This window comes from Monodelphis domestica, chromosome 2, assembly GCF_027887165.1.
Source record: "Monodelphis domestica isolate mMonDom1 chromosome 2, mMonDom1.pri, whole genome shotgun sequence".
In the NCBI taxonomy this organism is placed as follows: Eukaryota; Metazoa; Chordata; class Mammalia; order Didelphimorphia; family Didelphidae; genus Monodelphis; species Monodelphis domestica.
In genome coordinates this window covers 324,538,387-324,558,785 of record NC_077228.1, presented here as the reverse complement: position 1 = coordinate 324,558,785, position 20,399 = coordinate 324,538,387, and the positions used below count along the sequence as shown (strand labels likewise).

At 40.1% G+C, this 20,399-nt stretch overlaps 1 protein-coding gene across 1 annotated transcript; it reads right to left on the bottom strand.

Moving 5' to 3' along the window:
* Positions 1 to 2,163: 2,163 nt before the first annotated feature.
* LOC103097153 (translation initiation factor IF-2-like) lies at positions 2,164 to 3,582 on the bottom strand. The gene is made up of 2 exons (XM_007484194.3): positions 3,087 to 3,582; positions 2,164 to 2,762 (listed from the first exon to the last, which is right to left on the bottom strand). The coding sequence occupies exons 1-2, from the start codon at positions 3,502 to 3,504 to the stop codon at positions 2,590 to 2,592; spliced, it is 591 nt and encodes a 196-aa protein (XP_007484256.2). The 5' UTR covers positions 3,505 to 3,582; the 3' UTR covers positions 2,164 to 2,589.
* Positions 3,583 to 20,399: the final 16,817 nt, after the last annotated feature.

Here is a 20,399-nt window from a genome sequence, read left to right as displayed (position 1 = left end):
AATAAATTAGATTTAAGTGAGGCAGAATTGAACAAAGTAGTCAGCCTCATTCTCTTTTCCAGAGTCATGAAAGTCTAGTGGCAAGAAAAAAGTCGGGAGGACTAGTAAGCAGTCAAGAAAACTATACTCAATAATTATAAAAATGTAAATAGAATGGATAAAGCAAAAATAAAAAGGAAACCTAACAAATCATAAAGATCAAGAGGGACTAAAGAAATACAAGAAGACACTCACAAACTATCCCTCTGTGGAAGTGTGAGAATCTATAGGTGTTTCACATGGCAAATGTATTCTTTCTCTTTTCTGTCCTGTGCTTGAAAGGAAGGGATTTCTAGGAGAAAAAGATAGGAATTCATTTGGGAAATGTATATCGTGAAATTTAATATCACAAGATATTAAAATAACTTTTCCATAGGTTTCACTTTATTTTTTCAATGAACAAAATTTTCTTTTCTCTTTCATCCATTTCCTCCCCACCTCTGAAAAGGAAAAAAAGAACTGATCATTTATACTGATTCCCCCTTCCATCTTTCTTAAAAGAAACCACTCATATGTCATATGGGATGGCTCTGAGGGAAGGGAAGGAGGATGAATATCTAGGATACTATGGTGATAGAAATAGACATCAATAAAAAATACATTTAAAATAATTGAAATAATAATTTTGGCAGAATGTCAGGATATAAAGCAAATCCACAAAAATCATCAGCATTTTATAATGACCACAAAACTCAACAGTTAGAGCTAGAAAAAGAAATTCCATTTGAAATAACTATAGAATGGATAAAGTCCTTGGAAGTCTACTTAACAAAGCATATTTGCAAACTATATAAATACAAGTACAAATAACTGTTGACAGGAATAAAGACAGACATAAATAATCAGAACATTTTTAATTACTCATGAGTAGGACACTATTGTCAATAATAAAAATGACAATAATATGTAAATTAATTGACATTAAATGCCATGCCAATCAAGCTCCCAAAGGATTTCTTTATACAACTAGAATAAACATGAATGAAATTCATAAAGAGGCCAAAGGTCAATTAACTTAAAAAGTGGGAAAGAAGAGGTCCTAGTGGTACCAGTTCTCAAACTTTGCTACAAAGCATTTTCTTTTTTTTAAATTTTAAACCCTTACCTTCTGTCTTGAAGTCAATACTGTGTATTGGCTCCAAGGCAGAAGAGTGGTAAGGGCTAGGCAATGGGGGTTAAGTGACTTGCCCAGGGTCACACAGTTGGGAAGTGTCTGAGGCCAGATTTGAACCTAGGACCTCCCAACTCTAGACCTGGCTCTCAATCCACTGAGCTACCCAGCTGCCCCCTACAAAGCATTTTCAACACAATTTAGTAATGATTAAAAAAAGAGAGATCAATCAGTGGAACAGATTGTTTACACAATCTACAGAAGCAAAAGAAACTAGTAGCCTACTGGTCAATAACTGCCCAAGATTCCAGGTGCCTGGAGAAAGACTACTTATTTGAACAAACCCAGTTAAGGAAGTTGACCAGAAGTATGGAAGAAATTAGATATAGATCAACCTGATGACATAAAGGAGAATTGTTTGCAATAAAATCCAGAATGAAATTAAAATGTCCATTATTATCTGTTAGAGGAGTGGAGAACAGAACTGGCCTCAAAAGTCAGAAAACCTGGGTTCACTTGTCTTGACACAATACTGGCTCAGTTACTGAGGCAATTTCCACCTTCAGTGCTTCAAGCAACTCTCTTAGAACAACTCATAGTTTGAGAAGGTGGTTGCCTACCTTCATTGATAGATGGAATTTTTCTCACCTGAGTGTTCCTTGTTTCCATGAAATCACAGGTCTAGTGATTGCCCGGTCTTTGCTGCTCTTCTGTTTTAGAAATGATACTAAAACAGAAGGTACTGATTTAAAAAAAAACCCCAAATAGCAACAACCTTCACTCTATGTTCCCATTTAGGTTTTACTAGCCTGTATTTCTCCTTCCCTTTCTAGATTTGCACACCTTAAAAATTGCTACAGAAATGCAAGCCCCTTTTGCTCTAAGGCAATTTTTCACCTCAATATAGATTTCCCCCCCTTTTCTGTCCTTTGTTTTAAAGGAAGGGCTCTCTGGGAAGGGAAAATAGGAACTCATTTGGGAAATGCATATCATGAAAAATCACAAGATATTAATAGATTTTGACATTTCATTTTATTTTTTCAATGAACAACCTTTTCTTTTTCTCTCCCATCTATTTTCCCTTTTCCACCTCTAAATAGGAAAAAAAGAAAAACTTCTTTAAACCAATATCCCCGATGTGGCAAAATGCCCACTTTGGTTTCTTGATCCAAAATAAGTTTTGTTCATATTGAGTCCCCCCCTCTTCGGTCATCTCTTCTGGGAGAAAGGTTGGTCCTGGCATTGATTGGTAGCAAAGTCTTTGTGAGAAGTCCATCTCTGGGTCCCTAGAAGTGTTCAGCTCAGAGCAGGATATTAAGAGACATTTCTTAAAGTTGGAAAAGGACTGGAAAAAGAAAGGTTTTACAGGGAAGAGAAAGAACTCTGGGAGATGCTCTACTTTTGTCAGGAGGCAGCGGTACTCCGAGATCAGATAAGCCCTATTTCTCTGCTGGCTGGTACCAACCGAGGACACATTCGACTACATCTAGTCCTCTTCCGCAGGCTTCATAGGATCCATAAATGCAGACAGACTGCTGATCTCCTCTTTCTTTGATACTGATGTGCGTGCTGGTTAGTTGCTCGATCGCTCTCACGGTAGAGCCCCTATAGCCTGGGAAAAGAGAATGGAGAAAGGGTGAGATCATGAGACTCTGCCTCGGGGGGTGGGTCAAGTAGGAGGAGAAAGGGTTCAGTCTGAGTCCGGGTCCCCGAAAGACCTGGGCGCAGGTGGAAGTTTGGGGGCAGCTTGAGTCCTAAGCCCGGCGATGGGCCCCACTTAGGACCTGCCTGCCTGCTGGAGAAACACGAGACCGAAGTTTGGGCCTTGGAGAACTTTGGAGAGGATGGACACGGAACGGGGGAGAACTGGTACCTGGCCAGGCCCCACGGAGCAGGTAGTTGGGGAAGGGCTCTGCCAAGGGAGCTAATCACTTACCAATCAGGGCGCCCACGAGATTTTTGTCAATTGGCAAACAAAGCGATGCCGTTGCCTCTCTCTTTCTAAATAGGGTGCTTCTGGGCTCGTAGTCTTTCGCTTCGGCCTCGGCCTCCGCTTCTGCCTCTCCTTGTGCTGGTGCCTGTGCCCCAGCCTCCGCCTCTGCCTCTACCTCTACCTCTACCTCTGCCTCTGCCTCTACCTCTACCTCTGCCTCTGCATCTGCCTCTGCCTCTACCTCAGCCTCTGGTTCAGCCTCATGTTCAGCCTCAGTCTCAGCCTCTGCCTCTGCCTCTGCCTCTGCCTCTGCCTCTGCCTCTGCCTCTTGGCGGCGGCGGCGGCGGCGTTCTCTCCTGGAAGGCTTGGGGCGGCTGAATCCTTGATCGAGCCATCCTACTTCTTCCTGAAGTTCACTCATGATTGCAGCAAAGCACGCGTATGGCAAGAGTGCTGAATTATTAGAAAGCGCTATCTCTTAAAGGTCCGAGCAAGAGTCCCACCCCTTTTCGTTGCTCCGCCCTCCGCCTCTTGCCATTGGCTAGACCCAATTGGAATCATCCAATACCTTCTCACACGAAATTACATATCTACTCCATTCACTCCCGCCACTCTCCCGACCTCTCACGGTTTCCTTTTCCCGCCTCCTCCCAGCCCCCTCTAGTGTTAAACCTTCATCATGTATCAATACTGTATATATTGGCTTCAAAGCAGAAAAGGTGGTAAAGGCTGCCCAATGGAGGTGAAGTGACTTGCCCACAATCACACAATTAGGAAGTATCTGATGCCACAGTTGAACTCAGGACCTCCTGTCTCTAGGTCTGGCACTCAATCCACGGATCCACCTAGCTGCCTCCTTCCCCTCCTCTCTTCTTTAATTAGATTTTAAAAGGTTCTGGATTCAAAGACTAATTGAAATATCAAGATTAGATGGGCAAGAATGGGGAGGAATAAGAAGGAAAGAGGCCAATTTGCCAAATAAGAAATGAACAGCTAAAGTGTGATTTGGCCTGTTGATTAGGTCAAATAGTCGTCTCCCTCAGGGCTAAAGGCTTCCATATTATTGCTCTTCAATTTCATTACCTGTCTTTATGACGGGCCTAATTAGGTTCAAAAGACTGTTCTGCACCTGGATGCAAAGAGAAATTAATTTAAACCCTTGTCTCCTTGAAGAGATTACATTTTGTTAGAGAGTTGCAACCTATAGCCAGAGAATACTGTACATGGTAATTTTTGGAGGGAAAATGTACCAACAACTGGAGTGGTAGAGTCAAAAAACACTTCACTAAGGAGGAATCCTCTCAGTTCAATATGATTTGATTGATTCAGCAAGCCTTCATTTAGAACCAGCTATGTGCCAGGTGCCAGGTACCATGTTCGGTGCTAGGGGTACAATGACAAAAGAGTCCTGTCAACCTCTAGGAAACTCTGGGCCCCCTACTTTGCTCAGACCAGCAGTTTCTAACTGCCCTGGAGGAGAACACTGCCCTCCCCACCAGTCCCAGCAGTTTCGAACTGCCCCTATTCCTTGACAGAGATAATTCCAAGGACATTTCTTCAACCTTGCTTTTGTAACCTCTCAATACCTTCAATATTCCCTATCTGCAGTTTGGCTGTCCCTGTTGTAACCAGACTAGAAGCCCTTCTGAAGATTACCGACCATGCCCTTTAAGAATCCCACTTTCCCCTTCCTTCCTAGGCAGCAGCCATGTATGAGTAAGGCAGCCAGTTGTCTAGATTTGCAATTCCTGCTTCACTTTATATTTATTGATTGCTTAGTTGGTGTGATTTCTACTTCATGGCTTCAGGGGCTTGCCTCTTATTAGGGAAAGATGGAATTTGTACTGCAGAGAGTAAATTTATTTATTTTTTGTTATTATTTTTAATAAAACCTTTACCTTCTGTCTTGGCTCCAAGGCAGAAAAGTGGTAAGGGGTAAGGGCTAGACAATGGGAGTTAAGTGACTTGCCCAGGGTCACACAGCTGGGAAGTGTCTGAGGCCATATTTGAACCTAGGACCTCCCATCTCTAGGTCTGACTATCAATCCACTGAGCTACCCAGCTGCACCCCCAGAGAGTAAATTTAAAATGGCTTAAAATGAAATACAGCCAAATATGAGGAGGGTAGAATTAACCTAGGCATTGGTAAAGATCAGGCTCTAACAAAGGAGGTGACTCTTGCAAATGGCCTTTGCATACAGCTAAAATTTCCTAGTGGGAGAAGTGGGATTATAATATTACTATCGCACTTATTTTCCATTGACAAACCAAAGCATGTAAACTCAGAACCTCAATCCTCTCCTTCAACTTCAAAAAACCCCAAGAAAACTGCCAAATCCAAACAATCAACAATCAACATTTATTGAGTGCCTACTTAATAGGGAGGCACTGTACTAAACTTTAACAGAGGAAAGGCTCTAGAATTAAGAAGGCTTGGGAAAGGCTCCTAGCAAAAGAGACTTTAGTTAGGATGAAGGATGCATAGGTGTTGAAGGAGGACTAGCACCTCTGGGGTGAGGGCTTCCTGAGCCCTTTTCCTCAGGGCTACCCATCCACTGTGGCTCCAAGAAGCTGTACCTTGGTAAAACCAGCCCAGCAGATGGGTTAAACCAAGTTGAGAGCAAGGCTCAAACCAGTCAGTGAGAGAAGGGGAGAGGGGGAGTGTCTGCTCCAAGCCAGGGGAATGGGTAGATGAGGACAATTTGTTTCAAAGGTTGCGAAAATGGCTGAAGTAGGTCAGGAAGGATGCTGAAGCAGGCTCTGTGGAATGCTGAGAGCTTGGTCACACACCAAAGGCATCCACTGCAAACTGTGGCCATCACCAGTTGGCCTGACTTTTGTCTTGCCTCGGGACTGGAGGAAAGGAAGGCTAAAGACTTTGTGCAATTCTACCTCACTTCAATCCAATTCATGCACCAGGCAAGACATCCCTCCATATCACTGGTCCTCTTCTAGAACAAGGGACAAATAACAACAACAACAACAAAGGAAGCCAGGGAGGTCAGTGGCTGGAGCAGAGGAGGGAGAGTGTTCCAGGCATGGCAGATAGCCAGAGCAAATGCCTGGAGAGAAATAGTATCTTAATTATGGAACAGCTGATGGGTGAAGAATACATGGTGGGGAGGAAGACTGGAAAGATGGGGAGGGGCTAGGCTCTCTAGAACCTTGAATGTCAAACAGAGAATTTTAAAATTTGATCCTGGATACTCTAGGGAGCTGATGGAATATACTGAGAAGAGCAATGACAGATCAGACTCTTTAATGGCTGAAGGGAGGACAGATTGGAACAGAGAAAGACCTGAGGTGGGTAGAAGAACATCAACAAACTATTGCAATCATTTAATCGTGAGCAATGAGGGTCTGCTGAGGGTAGTGGTAGTATCAGAATAGAAGGGGCATAATTCAATGATCCAGAACTATTCAGAGGGACATATGAGAAAGAACACTATCCACATCCAGAGGAAGAACTGTGGGAAGAGAAACACAGAAGAAAAACAACTGCTTGATCACATGAGTCGATGGGGATATGACTGGGAAAGTAGACTCTAAATGATCACCCTAATGCAAATATTAACATGGAAATGGGTATTGATCAATGACACATGTTAAACCCAGTGGAATTGCACATCAGATATGGGAAGGGGTTAGAAGGGGGGGAAAGAACATGAGTCTTGTAACCATGGAAAAATATTCTAAATCATCTAATTAAATAACATTTTAAAAAAGGGGCCATAATTGAGAGATGTCGACAAGCCAACAGGCCTTGATAACATATTCCCATATGGGCATGGCAACAGGTCTTGAGGAGCTGAGGACGAACGACATCTACCTTGAGAATCTGAGGGACTGGGAAGATTTAAGACAAAGTTGGATTTATACTAGGAATGCTGAACTGTTTTGGCATTAGGAAAATTATAAACATAATTGATCATGTTTTTAACAAAACCAAGAAAAATCACATAATTATTTCAAGAGATACAGAAATTTTAAAACAAAATATAACACTACTTCCTCTTAAAAACTGTAGAAACATGGGAACAAATGGCATTTCCCCTAAAATAATTAGTAATATCTATCTAAAATCAAGAACTAGAATTATATGTACTAATGACAAACTAGAAGACTTTCCAATAGGATCAAGAATCAAGCAAGAGGTCCACTACTACTATTACTATTCAATATTGCACTTGAAATGCTAGCTACACCAGTAACTTAGAGTTAAGAAAAAAATTATAGGAATAAATGTAGGAAAAAAGGAAAGAAAATGATCACTTTTTGCATATGATATGATGACTTCCTTAGAAGAGGAAGATATGGAAATAGAAATTCCTTTTAAAATAATTACATACAGCATAAATACCTGTGAGTTTACCTGCCAACACACATACAAGAACTGTAAGAATACAATTCCAAAAGAATTTACACAAAAAAGATCTAAATAATTGGAGAAATGTTAACTGCTCATTGGAAGCCTTAGTAAATATAATAAAGACAATACTACCTAAATTAATTAATTTATTCAGTGCCATACTACTCCTACTGACAAAGGAATACTATATAGAGCTAAAAAAAAAGTAATAAATCTGGAGGAAGGAAAGGACAAGAATATCAAGGGAATCAGTTTTAAAAGAGGAAGTTAGGGGGTTTAGCCATATCAGATATCTTGCTATACTACAAAACTATACATCATAATAATTGGATGTGGGATAAGAAACACAGAAGCTGATTAGTAGGATGGATTAGATGAAGCAAATGAGTACAGTAACCAAAAAATGAATATTTTGATAAATCCAAAGATCCCACCTAAATGAATTCACTATATGACTAAAGCTCCTGGGAAAACTAGAAAGTGGTCTGGCAGAAAGTAGGAGAAAACTGTTTTCCAGTTTCCTCAGAAGTTTTTGTCAATTAGTAAGTTCTTTCAAAAGCTTGAATCTTTGGATTTGTCAAATATTAGGTTATTACAGACATTTACCATTTTGTGTTGAGTGCCTAATTTATTTATTCCATTTGTCCTTTGCTCTATTTCTAAGCCAGTACCAGATTGTTTTGATGGTTGCTGCTTTATAATATAGTTTGAGATCTAGTTCAGCTAAGTCACTATCTTTCATATTTTCCCCCCATTAATTTCCTTGGTACTCTAGATTTTTTGTTCTTCCCAATGAATTTCATCCCCCCCCCAAATTCTGAGACAATTTTGGGGTAGTTTGATTTGTATGGCACTGATTAAATAAATTAATTTAGGAAGAAATGTCAATTTTATTATATTGGCTCAGTCTACCCATAAGCAATTAATGTTTTCCCAATTGTTTAGATCTGACTTTAGTTGTGTGAAACGTGTATTGTAATTGTGATCATATAGTTCCTGTGCTTGTCTTGGCAGGTAGATTTCCTGGCATTTTATACTATCTGCAGTCATTTTAAATGTGATTTCTCTTTTTAAATCTTGTTATTGTGCTTTTTTGGTAGGATAGAGACATGCTGATGATTTTTGTGGGTTTATTTGATATCCTACAACTTTGCTAAAATTGCTAATTATTTCAGTTAGTTTTCTGGCTGATTCTCAAAGATTTTCTAGTTATACCATCATGTCAACTGCAAAGAGTGATAGTTTTATTTCCTCATTACCTATTCTAATTCCTTCAATTTCTTCTTTTCTTCTAGCTAGCCATTCTGGTATAACATTGAACAGTAATGGTGATAATAGATGTCCCTTTTTCACTCCTAATCTTATTGGGAAGGCTTTTAGCTTATCCCATTACAGATAATATTTGCTGATAGTTAGATATTCCACTTATTCCAATGTTCTCTAGTGTTTTTTTTTTTTTGTAATAGAAATGGATGTTGTGTTTTTCAAAACTTGTTTTGCAATTTAGATTTATTCTCAAGAAAAAAATTACTTTGACAGGTGAATGGAAATTAGATTAGAGTCATGAGAGCTAGAGGGAAGGAGAAAAATTGGAAGACTTACTGTATTTATCCTCGCAAGAGTTGAGGAGGGCTTGAATGAAGGTTGTGAGTAAAGAAGATACACATACAGATGTGATCTTGTAAAGGTAGAAATAAGATCTGGTAACAAATAAGATTTTGGCAACTTCTTTGGAAGGAAGAAAGAAAAGAAAAAGGAAGCATGAAATGAAGGAAAAGAAAACTTTTTGTATGAGTGTATGAGTAGAAAAAGGAAGTAAGGATGGTACTAATGTTGTAAGCCTGGGTGCTTGGGAGAGTGATGGTGCCCTTGATACTTACAGAAGAATTAATATAATTTTATTTTTAAAACATTTTCCCATGGTTATATGATTCATGTTTTCTCCTTCCTCTTTTCCCTCCCCCCTCCTAGAGCTGACAAGCAGTTAATTCCACAGAGTTATACATGTAAATTTTAAAATAGAATTTTATTTTTTAAATATTAATTATAGAAGAATTAGGAAGGAGAGGGAAGCCTTGGGAGTTTATTTTATTTTTTTCCAAAAAAGGTTGTCCTCTTCTTTTTCTTAATTAACATTTATAGAATATTTTAAAGTTTGCTATCCATTTTATCATCATAACCACCCTGGGAACTAGGGATATAATTATTATCATCTTCATTGTATGGGTACAGAAACAAAGTCAAGCAGAGGTAAAATGACTTGCCCAAGGAGGGTCATACAGCTAGTGTCTGAGGATTTGAGAAAGTAAATTTTTGTTCATTGAAAACAATAAAATAAAAATGTAATAAAATAAAAAAGGGGGTTGGATTGTATGACCTCTAAGTTTCTTTTCAGCTCTAAATCTATGATACTGGGAAAGTCACAAGAAGAAAGATCAAATGAAGGAATTTTTGTAGGCATCAGAAATATATCTAATGAGCAAGGAGCAACTCATTGGATGGGAGAAAAGGGACAGTGCATTATTTAAAAATCAAGAGTCTCTTTAAATCTGTGAAGAGTGAATCAAACTCTCTTTGTCTATCAATCAGCAACTTTTAAGTTAATCAATCAAAACCTCAAGTACCCTACTTAGTACCTTACCACTGCTTTTCTCCACTTCACTTCTTTTTCTTTCCCCAGTTTATGGAACCAATCTTTCAATTTGGCTAGCACTGCCTAGGGGTGGGGCAGTGAGCCCTGGAGTGGTCACCCACTCTAGCAAGTGACTCATGAATTCTCTTACTTAGTGACTGGCAAGATACTAAGTAGGGTACTTAAGTTTTTGATTGATTAAATTAAAAGTTGCTGATTGATAGACAAAGAGAGTTTGATTCACTCTTCACAGTCATATGTTGGAATAGGGACAACTCAAAAGAATATCCAAATTTCAGTCTCAAAAGTAGGGCTATTGTATATTTGAGGTGCTTCATTCCAGAACTTTAATGTGTAACTTTGTTGTTTTGTTCTTGTTCAGTTGTGTCTGACATTTAGTGACCTCATTTAGGCATTTCTTGGCAAAGATACTAAAGTGATTTGCCATTTTCTCCACCAGCTCATTTGACAGAAGAGGAAACTGACAACAGGGTTAAGTGACTTGCCCAGGGTCACAAATCTAGGAACTGTTTTGGTCATATTTGAACTCAGGTCTTTTTGATTCCAGACTTGGCACTTCCTGGCTATGTAGCTTACTCTTACTTTTTCCTCTTTTAATAAACCACCACTAGTGTCCATCAAAATCTATAAATTTGTTCAATTTCTTTCCTTGTTTGCAAAATAAAAAAATTTAAAGACATAGAAGCACTTAACTATATACATGATTTGAAGAAATAATCTTGAAAGTACTTCTCAGAGTGGGAATTAAAAAAAAAACTTATTTGATATGGTCAGAATTTAATATCACCCCAACAATTAAAAATTCTTTTGAGTTCTTGAGCCTGTACATGGCTTTTCGGAATGAAGTTTGTATTACTATACTGTTTGTTGTAATAATTTCTAAAAGGAAATTATATAGGAGATTTCTATAGTAGGATGATAGCTTTGTAAAAACGCAGAATACAGATACAACATGAATATTAAAAGTCATTACTTTTCTAAAAATCATAATTTTTCCCAGCTGTAGCTAAAGATAATTATTTTTAAATGTCTGTTTCCATTTTATCTTCATTTTAATACTTTGTTATTTATATCTTCTGTTTTTATATCAGCTATAGAGGTGTCTCAAAAGTCTTAATCAAAATCTAAGTCTTTTGGGACACTCTATTTTTCTAGTGTGCTTCTTCCAAAAGAAAGCCATCCCATATCATAAAGAAGAAACATGAGAAAGCTTCTTAGTATTTTTTTTTAAAAGCCTTACCTTCCTTAGAATCAATATGGTGTATTGGTTCTAAAGCAGAAGAGCAGGAAGGGCTTGGCAATGGGGTTAAGTGACTTGCCCAGTTTCACAAAAGGAGGAAGGGTCAGAGGCCAGATTTGACCCAGGACCTCCCATCTCTAGGCTTGGCTCTCAATCCACTGAGGTTCCCAGCCTTTTAGTATTCTTTATCAACATAATTTTCTTAAAAAAAAAAATACATTGACTACAACAAAGTACACTAGAAAGAACAACCATTAAAAAAATTAAAAGTAAATGCTGAAAAATTAAGTAACAAACATGGCTTGAAAGGAGAGATAGAAGATACCCTCACTTCTCCGTGTAGTTTCCATAAGTGTTGAACATGGAATATATTTTCATATATATTCAATGTATTGATTGGTTATGTTTTCCCCCCTTTTTCTTTTTGTCTTTAAAAAAACTATTATATGAGATGGCTCTCTGGGAGGGGCAAGGAAAGGTATACTATCCGAAATTATGATGATGTTAAAAAAAAATCCCAAAAGACCTAAATAAAACAAGACAAAAAATGCTTTCAGAAAGGTACTGTCTTTTAAAACATTTTTTCTCTTATTTTTATATCAGCTATATTTCCCAATGAGTCCTTCCCTCACCTAACTAATCAAAAGTTAAAAATGAGGGTGGGGGAAAGGTTCAGCAAAATTAACCCACATATTGAAGTGAATAAGTCTGACACTTATTCTTAACTTTTCTGACACTTTTTCTTAACACTTAAAAACTGTCGTTTTCCATGCTTTATAGCCCCTAACTCTAGGGGGGGGGGAGGGTCTTGTAACTATTTTATACATCCTTAGGTTTTGATTGGTGCTGTTAGTTTGCCCCACTAGACTGTAAGCACTTTAAAGTCAGAGGGTTTTGCTTTTTTTGGGAATGGGGGTAAAAGGGGTTAATGTCCTTCTTAATCTGCTTCTACACTTTTCAGGGCTGATTTTACTCCCAGTCAGCCAAGTAAGCACTTATTATATCCCTAGTAAGATCTAAGAGATACAAAGAAAGAGGGGTGCGGGGAAGCTCCTGTGTTTCAAGGAGTTCATACTTTAAAGAGGAAAACCAACATGCAAACAATTATGTGCAAACAGGAGATCGACAGGATACACTGCAGACAATAAGCCTGCTGCACTCTATGGTCCAGGAAGGTTGCTTCCCTCTTCCCTTGCCTGGAATGCTTTCTCTTCTCAGTGTCTGGGAATCTCTTCCCCACCTCAGCTCCAAAGCAGCTTTCTACCAGAAGTCCTTTTTTGATTGCTAGCTTTGGTAGTGCTAGCCATCCCTCAAAAATATTACTTTGTATTTATTTTGTGGCTTGAACCAAAGTCTAGAAGGCTGGTTCTAGAACGACTTCTGTGACCTTGGCAAGTCATTTCTCTCTGTCTCTCTCCGAGCCTGTTTTCCCATCTGTAAAATGATGGGATTGAACTTCAGATGATCTCCAGTAGACCCTGCCAGCTCTAGCTAGATCTAGGATTTAAGTGTATATTTTGTATTCCTTATGTGTGTACCAGGTAAATGTAAATTCCATTTCGGGAGGGTCAGTTTCGTTTTTATAGCCTCCAGTGCCTGCCACACCCACAACAGGCTTCATCTAGGCATTAGATTGAAGGGGAAAACCATCCAATTTGCACAATTGTTCATCAAAACTGGGCTGGGTGGTACAGTAGGTAGAGGGCTACAGTAGAAATTCAGGATGGATCTGAGTTTGAACCCAGCCTCAGTTGCTTAGCTCTGTAGCTTGAATTTAGCCTTTCTCAGTTTTAGTTTAATAATCTGTAAATTTGGGGTTAATTGGAGTAGGGTGGAGAATCTTGGAGGGGTGGTGGATAGAGCTCGCAGGCCTGAGCTCAAATCTAGCTTCAGACTCTTAACTGTGGGACCCTGGGCAAGTCACTTAACCCAAAGGCCTCAGTTTCCTCATCTGTAAAATGAGAAGGAAATGACAAACCATTCCAGTAACTTGGCCAAGAAAACCCCAAATGGTGTCATGAAGAACATAGTTCACCAGAATCTTGCAGGGTTTGAGTGAGGAACAAATGAGATCATGTGTAAAGTGTTTTTTGCAAACTTTAAACTATTATCCTTTTGCTAGCTATAGCTGTAAGGATCAAATGAGCGAACATTTGCAAAAGCGCTGTATATGTACTATCTATTATTATTTTATATCTATTTAACATTAATCAGTTACAGTTTAATTAGCAGCTTAATTGCCTAATGATAATAAAAATTACATTTTCCTCTTTTCTCTCTCCCAACATTTCTCTCAACATCCGCCTCCTCCTCCCCCACAGCGCAATCGAATCAAACGGTGAAATTCTAAAAAACAAATATTTTCTATTCAGAGAAAAGGGCTGGGTGGGTGGGCTGGGGAAAGAAGGATCCGACAATCTAGGGTGGGGATAGGAGAGGCACCACCCCCGGAGGGCAGAGAAGGGAAGAGATTGGCTGATCTCGAATGGCTCGGGCCAATGGAGGGTTGGCCTGGAAAGGGGCGGGACTCTTACCTGTGCCTTTGAAATTGGACTTGGGTTGTTTGAAGCCGAATCTTTCCTTCTGAGCTCGCACGTCTCCACTTACATCTCGCGGACATCATGAGCAACCAGCTAGTTCGAGAAGACTATAACCAGGCCCGTCCTCGGCGACCTAGGGCCAAACCCCAGGAAAAAGGCCCTCTGCGGTTCCTGGTCGAGGCTCGTCTCGTGGGAGCCCTCATAGGTGAGTGGTTCAGTGGCCAAATCCTTTTTATCTCCCCAGCCTTTCTCGTGTCCCCTACCCCATCCCTGGGGGAGGGGGGTCCTCTCCCCACCCCTCCGTGCCGGGAAAGCCTCGGGACGTGAGCCAGAGCTCCCGGCTGCTGCCCACGTGGCGCCTCCGCGGTTCTGCCTCCTCTGCCCTTGCTTCTCAAGCAGCCCGGGATGCTCGGCTCCTCCACCCTGGTGCTTTCTCGGGAACCCTCTCTTTTACTCCCCTCCCCTTTCTGTTGTGGCTTGGGTTTCCTCGGTACCCCACTAGAGCTTTGCCGCGTACTAAGTAGGCGCTTTCTGAATGCTTGTTGGATTTGCACAGGTTTGAAAGGATCGAGGATACGCGCAATGGAGACTCTTTCGGGAGCTCAGATTAAAATAGATCTCTATGGTCAAGAGGAAGACGGTGAAAAACCGGAAAAAGCGGAGGTACTAGTTTTTGGAAGCAGCCCCAGTAGAATAAGGGCAAAAGAACTGGTTGATTGTATCATCCGATGGTATCCACCCGCCTCCCCTGATGGTGAGTGATTTATATGATTTCCCCCGACGGGTGGGGGGGGGGGGGGAAGAGTCCGGCATACTTCCGGGCCCGGGGCTCCCACCCACACAACCTTTGATTCAACTCAAATTCAGCCCCTGGAAAGGAGAGATTGTTTCTTTGCATTTGTTTCCTCTGCAGCACCTGTTGCTGAGACTGGCGAACTATGAGCCTTTTAGCATTTTAAACGTTTTTGTTGCTGAATTTCAATTAGTGGCATTGTACACTAGACTGCTGGTAGCACAGAATTGGGAGTCATCCACCCCTCAGTGCAAATCCTGGTTCTCTTAGTTTGTCTTACTTGTGTGAACAAATAATTTTATAAAGGAGTTAAAATTTGCATAGTGTATATATATATACATAGTATGTTTATTCACATGTATGTATATGTGTTCACATCTATACGAATATACATATATACACATATATTAGATACATAGTATGTTTATCCACATGTATGTATGTGTTCACATCTATATAAATATACATATATACACATATATTTGCGCTTTGCAAACCCACAATTGTTTGCTTTCTCATTTGAAATGAGGGGGTAGATTATTTCTAAGGTATTTTATAGATTAAGTCTAAGATTTACACAGAGGGGAAGAACCCTGCAAGTGAGGTGAAGTGTTCTCACAGAACTGGGGGTGCTGGTAAGTCAATGAAAACTTGTTTAGAGAAGTGGTGGTGCATTATTTGATTGAGCCTCTTGGTGCCTTGCTGACTTGAAGCAGCAGTAAACTGCAGTCCAGAAGCCCAGTAATAAGAAAGGTCTTCCTAAGTCTGGACAGGTCAGGGAGTAGAGGGAGATAGCCAAAAGCTGCAGAATTAACTCATCTTTTGGATGGGAGGGAACAGGAGGGATAGGAGGGAACAAATGGACCCTGTTCCTACATCAGGAGTTTTTGATTTTGAGTTTGAGATGCTGGCTAAACACAGATGGGGAGATAACTAGCAAGAGAGGAGAGTTTTGGAGGTCATCTGCATATTTCTGAAGCCATTTGGGGCAATTTGTAACTTCTAAAGTTTACAAAACTCTTACTAGTTAACTTATCTTGACAACAACTGGGTGGGTAGGTGCTATCTTTGTTTTTTTTTTAAGATACTACCAGGTTACTCCCAAAGTAAGATTTGAATGCAGGTCTTTTTGAAACCAAGCCACAGGACTGCCACCAGAAAAGATAAGCAATGGGAAAACCCTATATTTAGGAGGAAGGGGAGGTAGAAAATAGTGAAAGATTTGCAGCTTAGTAATTGCTTATTGATAAAGAACCCTCCCTTGCAGACATAGGGGGTTTGGATAAAGGGACCAGAGTAAAGAAATATATTTATTGAACTACTTAACTGTCCATGTTTACATGGACACTAGAAAAATGAAGTTGTGACCTTTTCCTTCTAGTCACAGGATCAAATCTTTTTCTTTCAGCTGCAGATGAAGCACAGAAGGCCGTTGCCCAGATGTCCATTCAGGAAAAGAAGTAATATGTAGCCCAGTTAGTTTTTTGTTAATTTTATATAAATAAATTATGTTTCCGTTTTTTTTCTGTTTTTCTTTTAGGGGATGGGATGGGGAAGGAACATTATTTTCCTCCTTTCTGTATCTTCTCTCCACTTTGTCCAAAGCTGAGCTTTATACCCAGGGTGAGTAGGAAGGGAGGGTTACCAGCCATTTTTCACCCTTTCCAGACTCATGCTGCCCATGAAGGACAGATTTTGGGTAGATAATTGAAAGGATAGACTGGGTTGAAGACCTGAAGAGTGAAAATGAAATTCTGTGATTTAGTGTGGGTTTTAAAGTTAGAAGATTCCCTTTCCTCTTAAGATCATTGGGGACATGAAGACAAATATAGGGATTGTTTGGCTTTTGGCTATTTTCCCTCTGTAAAGATTATTGAACTCCTGCCCAAAAGGCAACAGTAACTTATTTATGAGCAGTCTAGGACAAAATAATCCCCACCTACAAGCTTTGGGAAAACATGGAATTTTTGTTCCTGGTTCCTGGTAGGCTACTTTGGAGTCATAGGTTAGACAAGAGGAACAAGTTAAAGATCTTGAGTATGTGAGGGAAGGGGAAAGAGAAGAACCTTCATAAGAGGTCCAGGCTTTTTACCCATTTAGCACCAACTTTCCTTGTGCTTGTAAATTCACTGTAATCAACATAAGACCATTGTCCTTTTCCTTGGGTACCTTTGGTCTTTTTGCTTATCTTAAATGGTTCTGATAGCCAGGTACTTTCCTTTCTTTGAGAATTGCCTTCTGCCAGGCCTTTTTTTTTCCCCCCAAAAACTATCCTAGGAGGGGGAGGAGTTTATAGAGTGATTTGCCTGGGGCTGGGGTTAATCACTTGTACCTGGCCAGTTTTCTTGGCACAAATGGGTAGAAGCCCTCAAATGAGAGAATTGGGAATTGATTATTTCATGCATTTGATTAACCAATAAGGGGCCATATAGGCCATAACCAATAAGGAACATAATAGGTGAAACTCAGCAGAGGCTGCTTTGGGCATTTGAGCTCCAATTATTTGGGCTAAAAATTAGATTTGATGTGGGATGATTGGGATGATGGGGAAGGATGGGACAGAAACAATGGCCTGGGGAAGATATAGAGAATTCCAGTCACATAAGTGCCACCTGTGCAAGGAACCATCAGAATTTCAGGCATTCTGCTTTGGCTCAGTGGGGGATAGCAAAGATTTCCCTGAAAAGATTTATGAACTTTTGAGCAGAAGTGAGGCAGATTGAGGTAAAGGATATGCCAAATTTAAAAAGTCTTGGTCTGGGAAGAAAGGGCGAAGAAATACCACCTTTTATCAGTTGGTGGAATCCTGAAGTTACCAAGATTTGATTTTTTTTTTTTTTAATTCAAAAGGATGACTCCCGGCCAGGTAGGTGGGTGCCTCAGTGGATTGAGAGCTTTGCTTAGAGTTTACAAGTCTTGGGTTTAAATTTGGCTTCAGATACTTTACCCTGACAGCCAGCCAAGTCATTTAAGCCCTATTCCCCTTTTTGCCCTTCTGCCTTAGAACCAATATTCTGTCTTGAGTCTAAGAAAGTAAGAAAGTTAAAAATGAAGTTGAAAATAAAAGGACAGGTGGGTGGCTCAGTGGAGAGCCAGGCCTAGAGACTGGAGGTCCTGGGCCTCAGACACTTCCTAGCTGTGTGATCCTGGGCTTAACTCTTCTGCTTTGGAACCTATACAGAGTATTGATTATAATATGGAATAAAAAGGATGGCTCAGTGAGTAGAAAGGAAATTGCATTTATTAAGAACCCTACTACATGTTGGACACTGCTAAGCATTTTATAAATCTTGCTTGATCCTCACTACCTTGGGAGGCAGCTACTATTTTTATCTTTACTTGGAAAAGCCCTTTTATCTTAGCATCAATCTTGAGAGCAGTAAGGGGTTGAGTGACTTGCCTCAGGTCACACAGCTAGGTCAGATTGGGATCCGATAGTGCTTTAATTTCTGCAGAACAATTTTTGGAAGCAAAGGTGACAAAAATCAAAGCAATTAGCTTTTAAAATTTACATTTTCTTTTGAACACATGAAGAAATAATTTTGGGCAGTCGTTTTCTGACATTTTGTGATTTAGATTCCTTCTTCCTTCCTGCCCCCATTCCCCAGGTAGTAAGCAGTCTGATCTGGGTTATACCAGTGCTTTCATGCAGTTTAGATCTCTAGTCTACATGCCATGCTTTAAAACAAAAAACTCGTGGAGGGAATAAAAGTATAAGGTGGCATGCTTTGATCTATGACAGTCAGATTCCAGCAGGTCTTTTATCTGACTGCAGGAGGCATTTTTATCATCAGTCTCTTGGGGAATCTTGTTTTGCTCATTAGTCTTTTACAGTTGATTATGATACACTGTTTCTGTGAATGCAAATAGCCCTCCTGATTCTGCTCACTTCACTTGGCATCAGTTCATAGAAAACCTTCCAGATTTTTCTGAACTCAGTGTGTTCTCTCATTTCTTATGGTACAAGATTATTCTGTTATAACCATATACACAACTTGTTCAGCCATTTCCCAATGGATGGATATATTCCTTTAGTTTTTAATTCTTTGCCACTACAAAAACTTAAAAAAGCACACACACACAATTTACCTTCTGCTTTGGTATGATTCCAAGGCTGAACAGAGGTAAAGTCTAGGGAATGGGGATTAAGTGATATGTCCACGGTCACAGCTAGGAAGTAGCTAAGGCCACATTTAAACCCAGACCTTTTGGCCTGACTTAATCTACTGAGCTACTTAGCTGCCACTAGCAATAACATGTTAATAAAGTATATGAGACATGTTAAATATCAGTGGATATTTTTGTGGATTATTTATCAATGGATAATCAGTGGATTATTTATCAGTGGACGGTTGGGTTTGACGTTGGGAAGATAACAAGGAATTGGAATTATGCAATCCTGGACATGGTCTTTCTCAGCCTCATTTTCCCCCCATCTCAAAAATGGGGATAACAGCACCTATTTTGGATTATGAGGATCCCATGAGATAAGAGGTGGCATTTAGAAATATTAGCTATTGTTAGCTCAGAAATAGGAGTTACAAGAAGATATTTTTTTAAATTTTTGCTTCTGCTAACAATTCTTTAGGCAAACATACCCCAAAGCCTAGGGAACCTCCAGGGTTAGGGTGAACATGTGTTCTTGGGGGTGATAGAATGGCTGATCTTATCCACTGGTACCATGGTGTTCCTCAGCTTTGGCTTCAGCTCTTGCAGCATCCATCTGTTTGAGCTCCAGGAGGCACTGGAGGGGTTATCCCCCTCTGTGGCCCACTGGACAGGGCTTCTTGAAGAATGGGAGACCGTTGTCCATTCAGGAGTATATTTAAACATCCTGCATGTTTCTGGCACAATGATAAGTAAAGGGGGATTTCAGACAGAAAACGGCCTCTGTCCCTATTGTTCAGGCATGTCCTACTCTTTGTGACCCTATTTAGGGTTTTTTTTTTTTTTAATTTAAGAAAAATTTTCCATGGTACCATGATTCATGTTCTTTCCCTCTCTTCCCCCAGCCCCCATCCCCTCCCGTAGTCTTTGTGATCCCATTTAGGATTTTCTTTAATTTCATTTAGGAAAATTTTTCCATGGTTACATGATTCATGTTCTTTCCCTCTCTTCCCCCAGCCCCCTCCGATTCCATTAGGTTTTACATGTGTCATTGATCAAGACCTATTTCCATAGGGTGATCGGTTAGTCTACATCCCCAATTAAGTCCCCATTGACACATGTGATCAAGCATTTTTTTTTTTACCATTTAGAGGTTTCTTGGTGAGATTGGAGTGATTTTTCTCCAGCTCATTTTACAGACCAGGAAACTGAGGCAAAGAGGGTTAAATGACCTGCCCAGGATCACACAGCTAGTAAGTGGGGCTGGGTTTAAATTTAGTTGTTCCTGACTACCCATTGATGGCTGGAGGGGCCCTCAAGCCATATGGAATTCAGCTAGCCCTTTACAAATGAGGACACTTGAGTTTTAGGGTAGCCAAAGACTGGCCCAAGAGCACAGAGGAAGTAAGCATCAGAGTCAGGATTTGAATCAATGCTTTTTTCCATTGTACCGTATAATTAATAATCTCTGATTATTAGAAAAGTAGTGAGGGGCAGTTGGGTAGCTCAGTGGATTGAGAGCCAGGCCCAGAGGTCCTGGGTTCAAATCTGGCCTCAGACATGTCCCAGCTGTGTGACCCTGGGCAAGTCACTTGACCCCCATTGCCTAGCCCT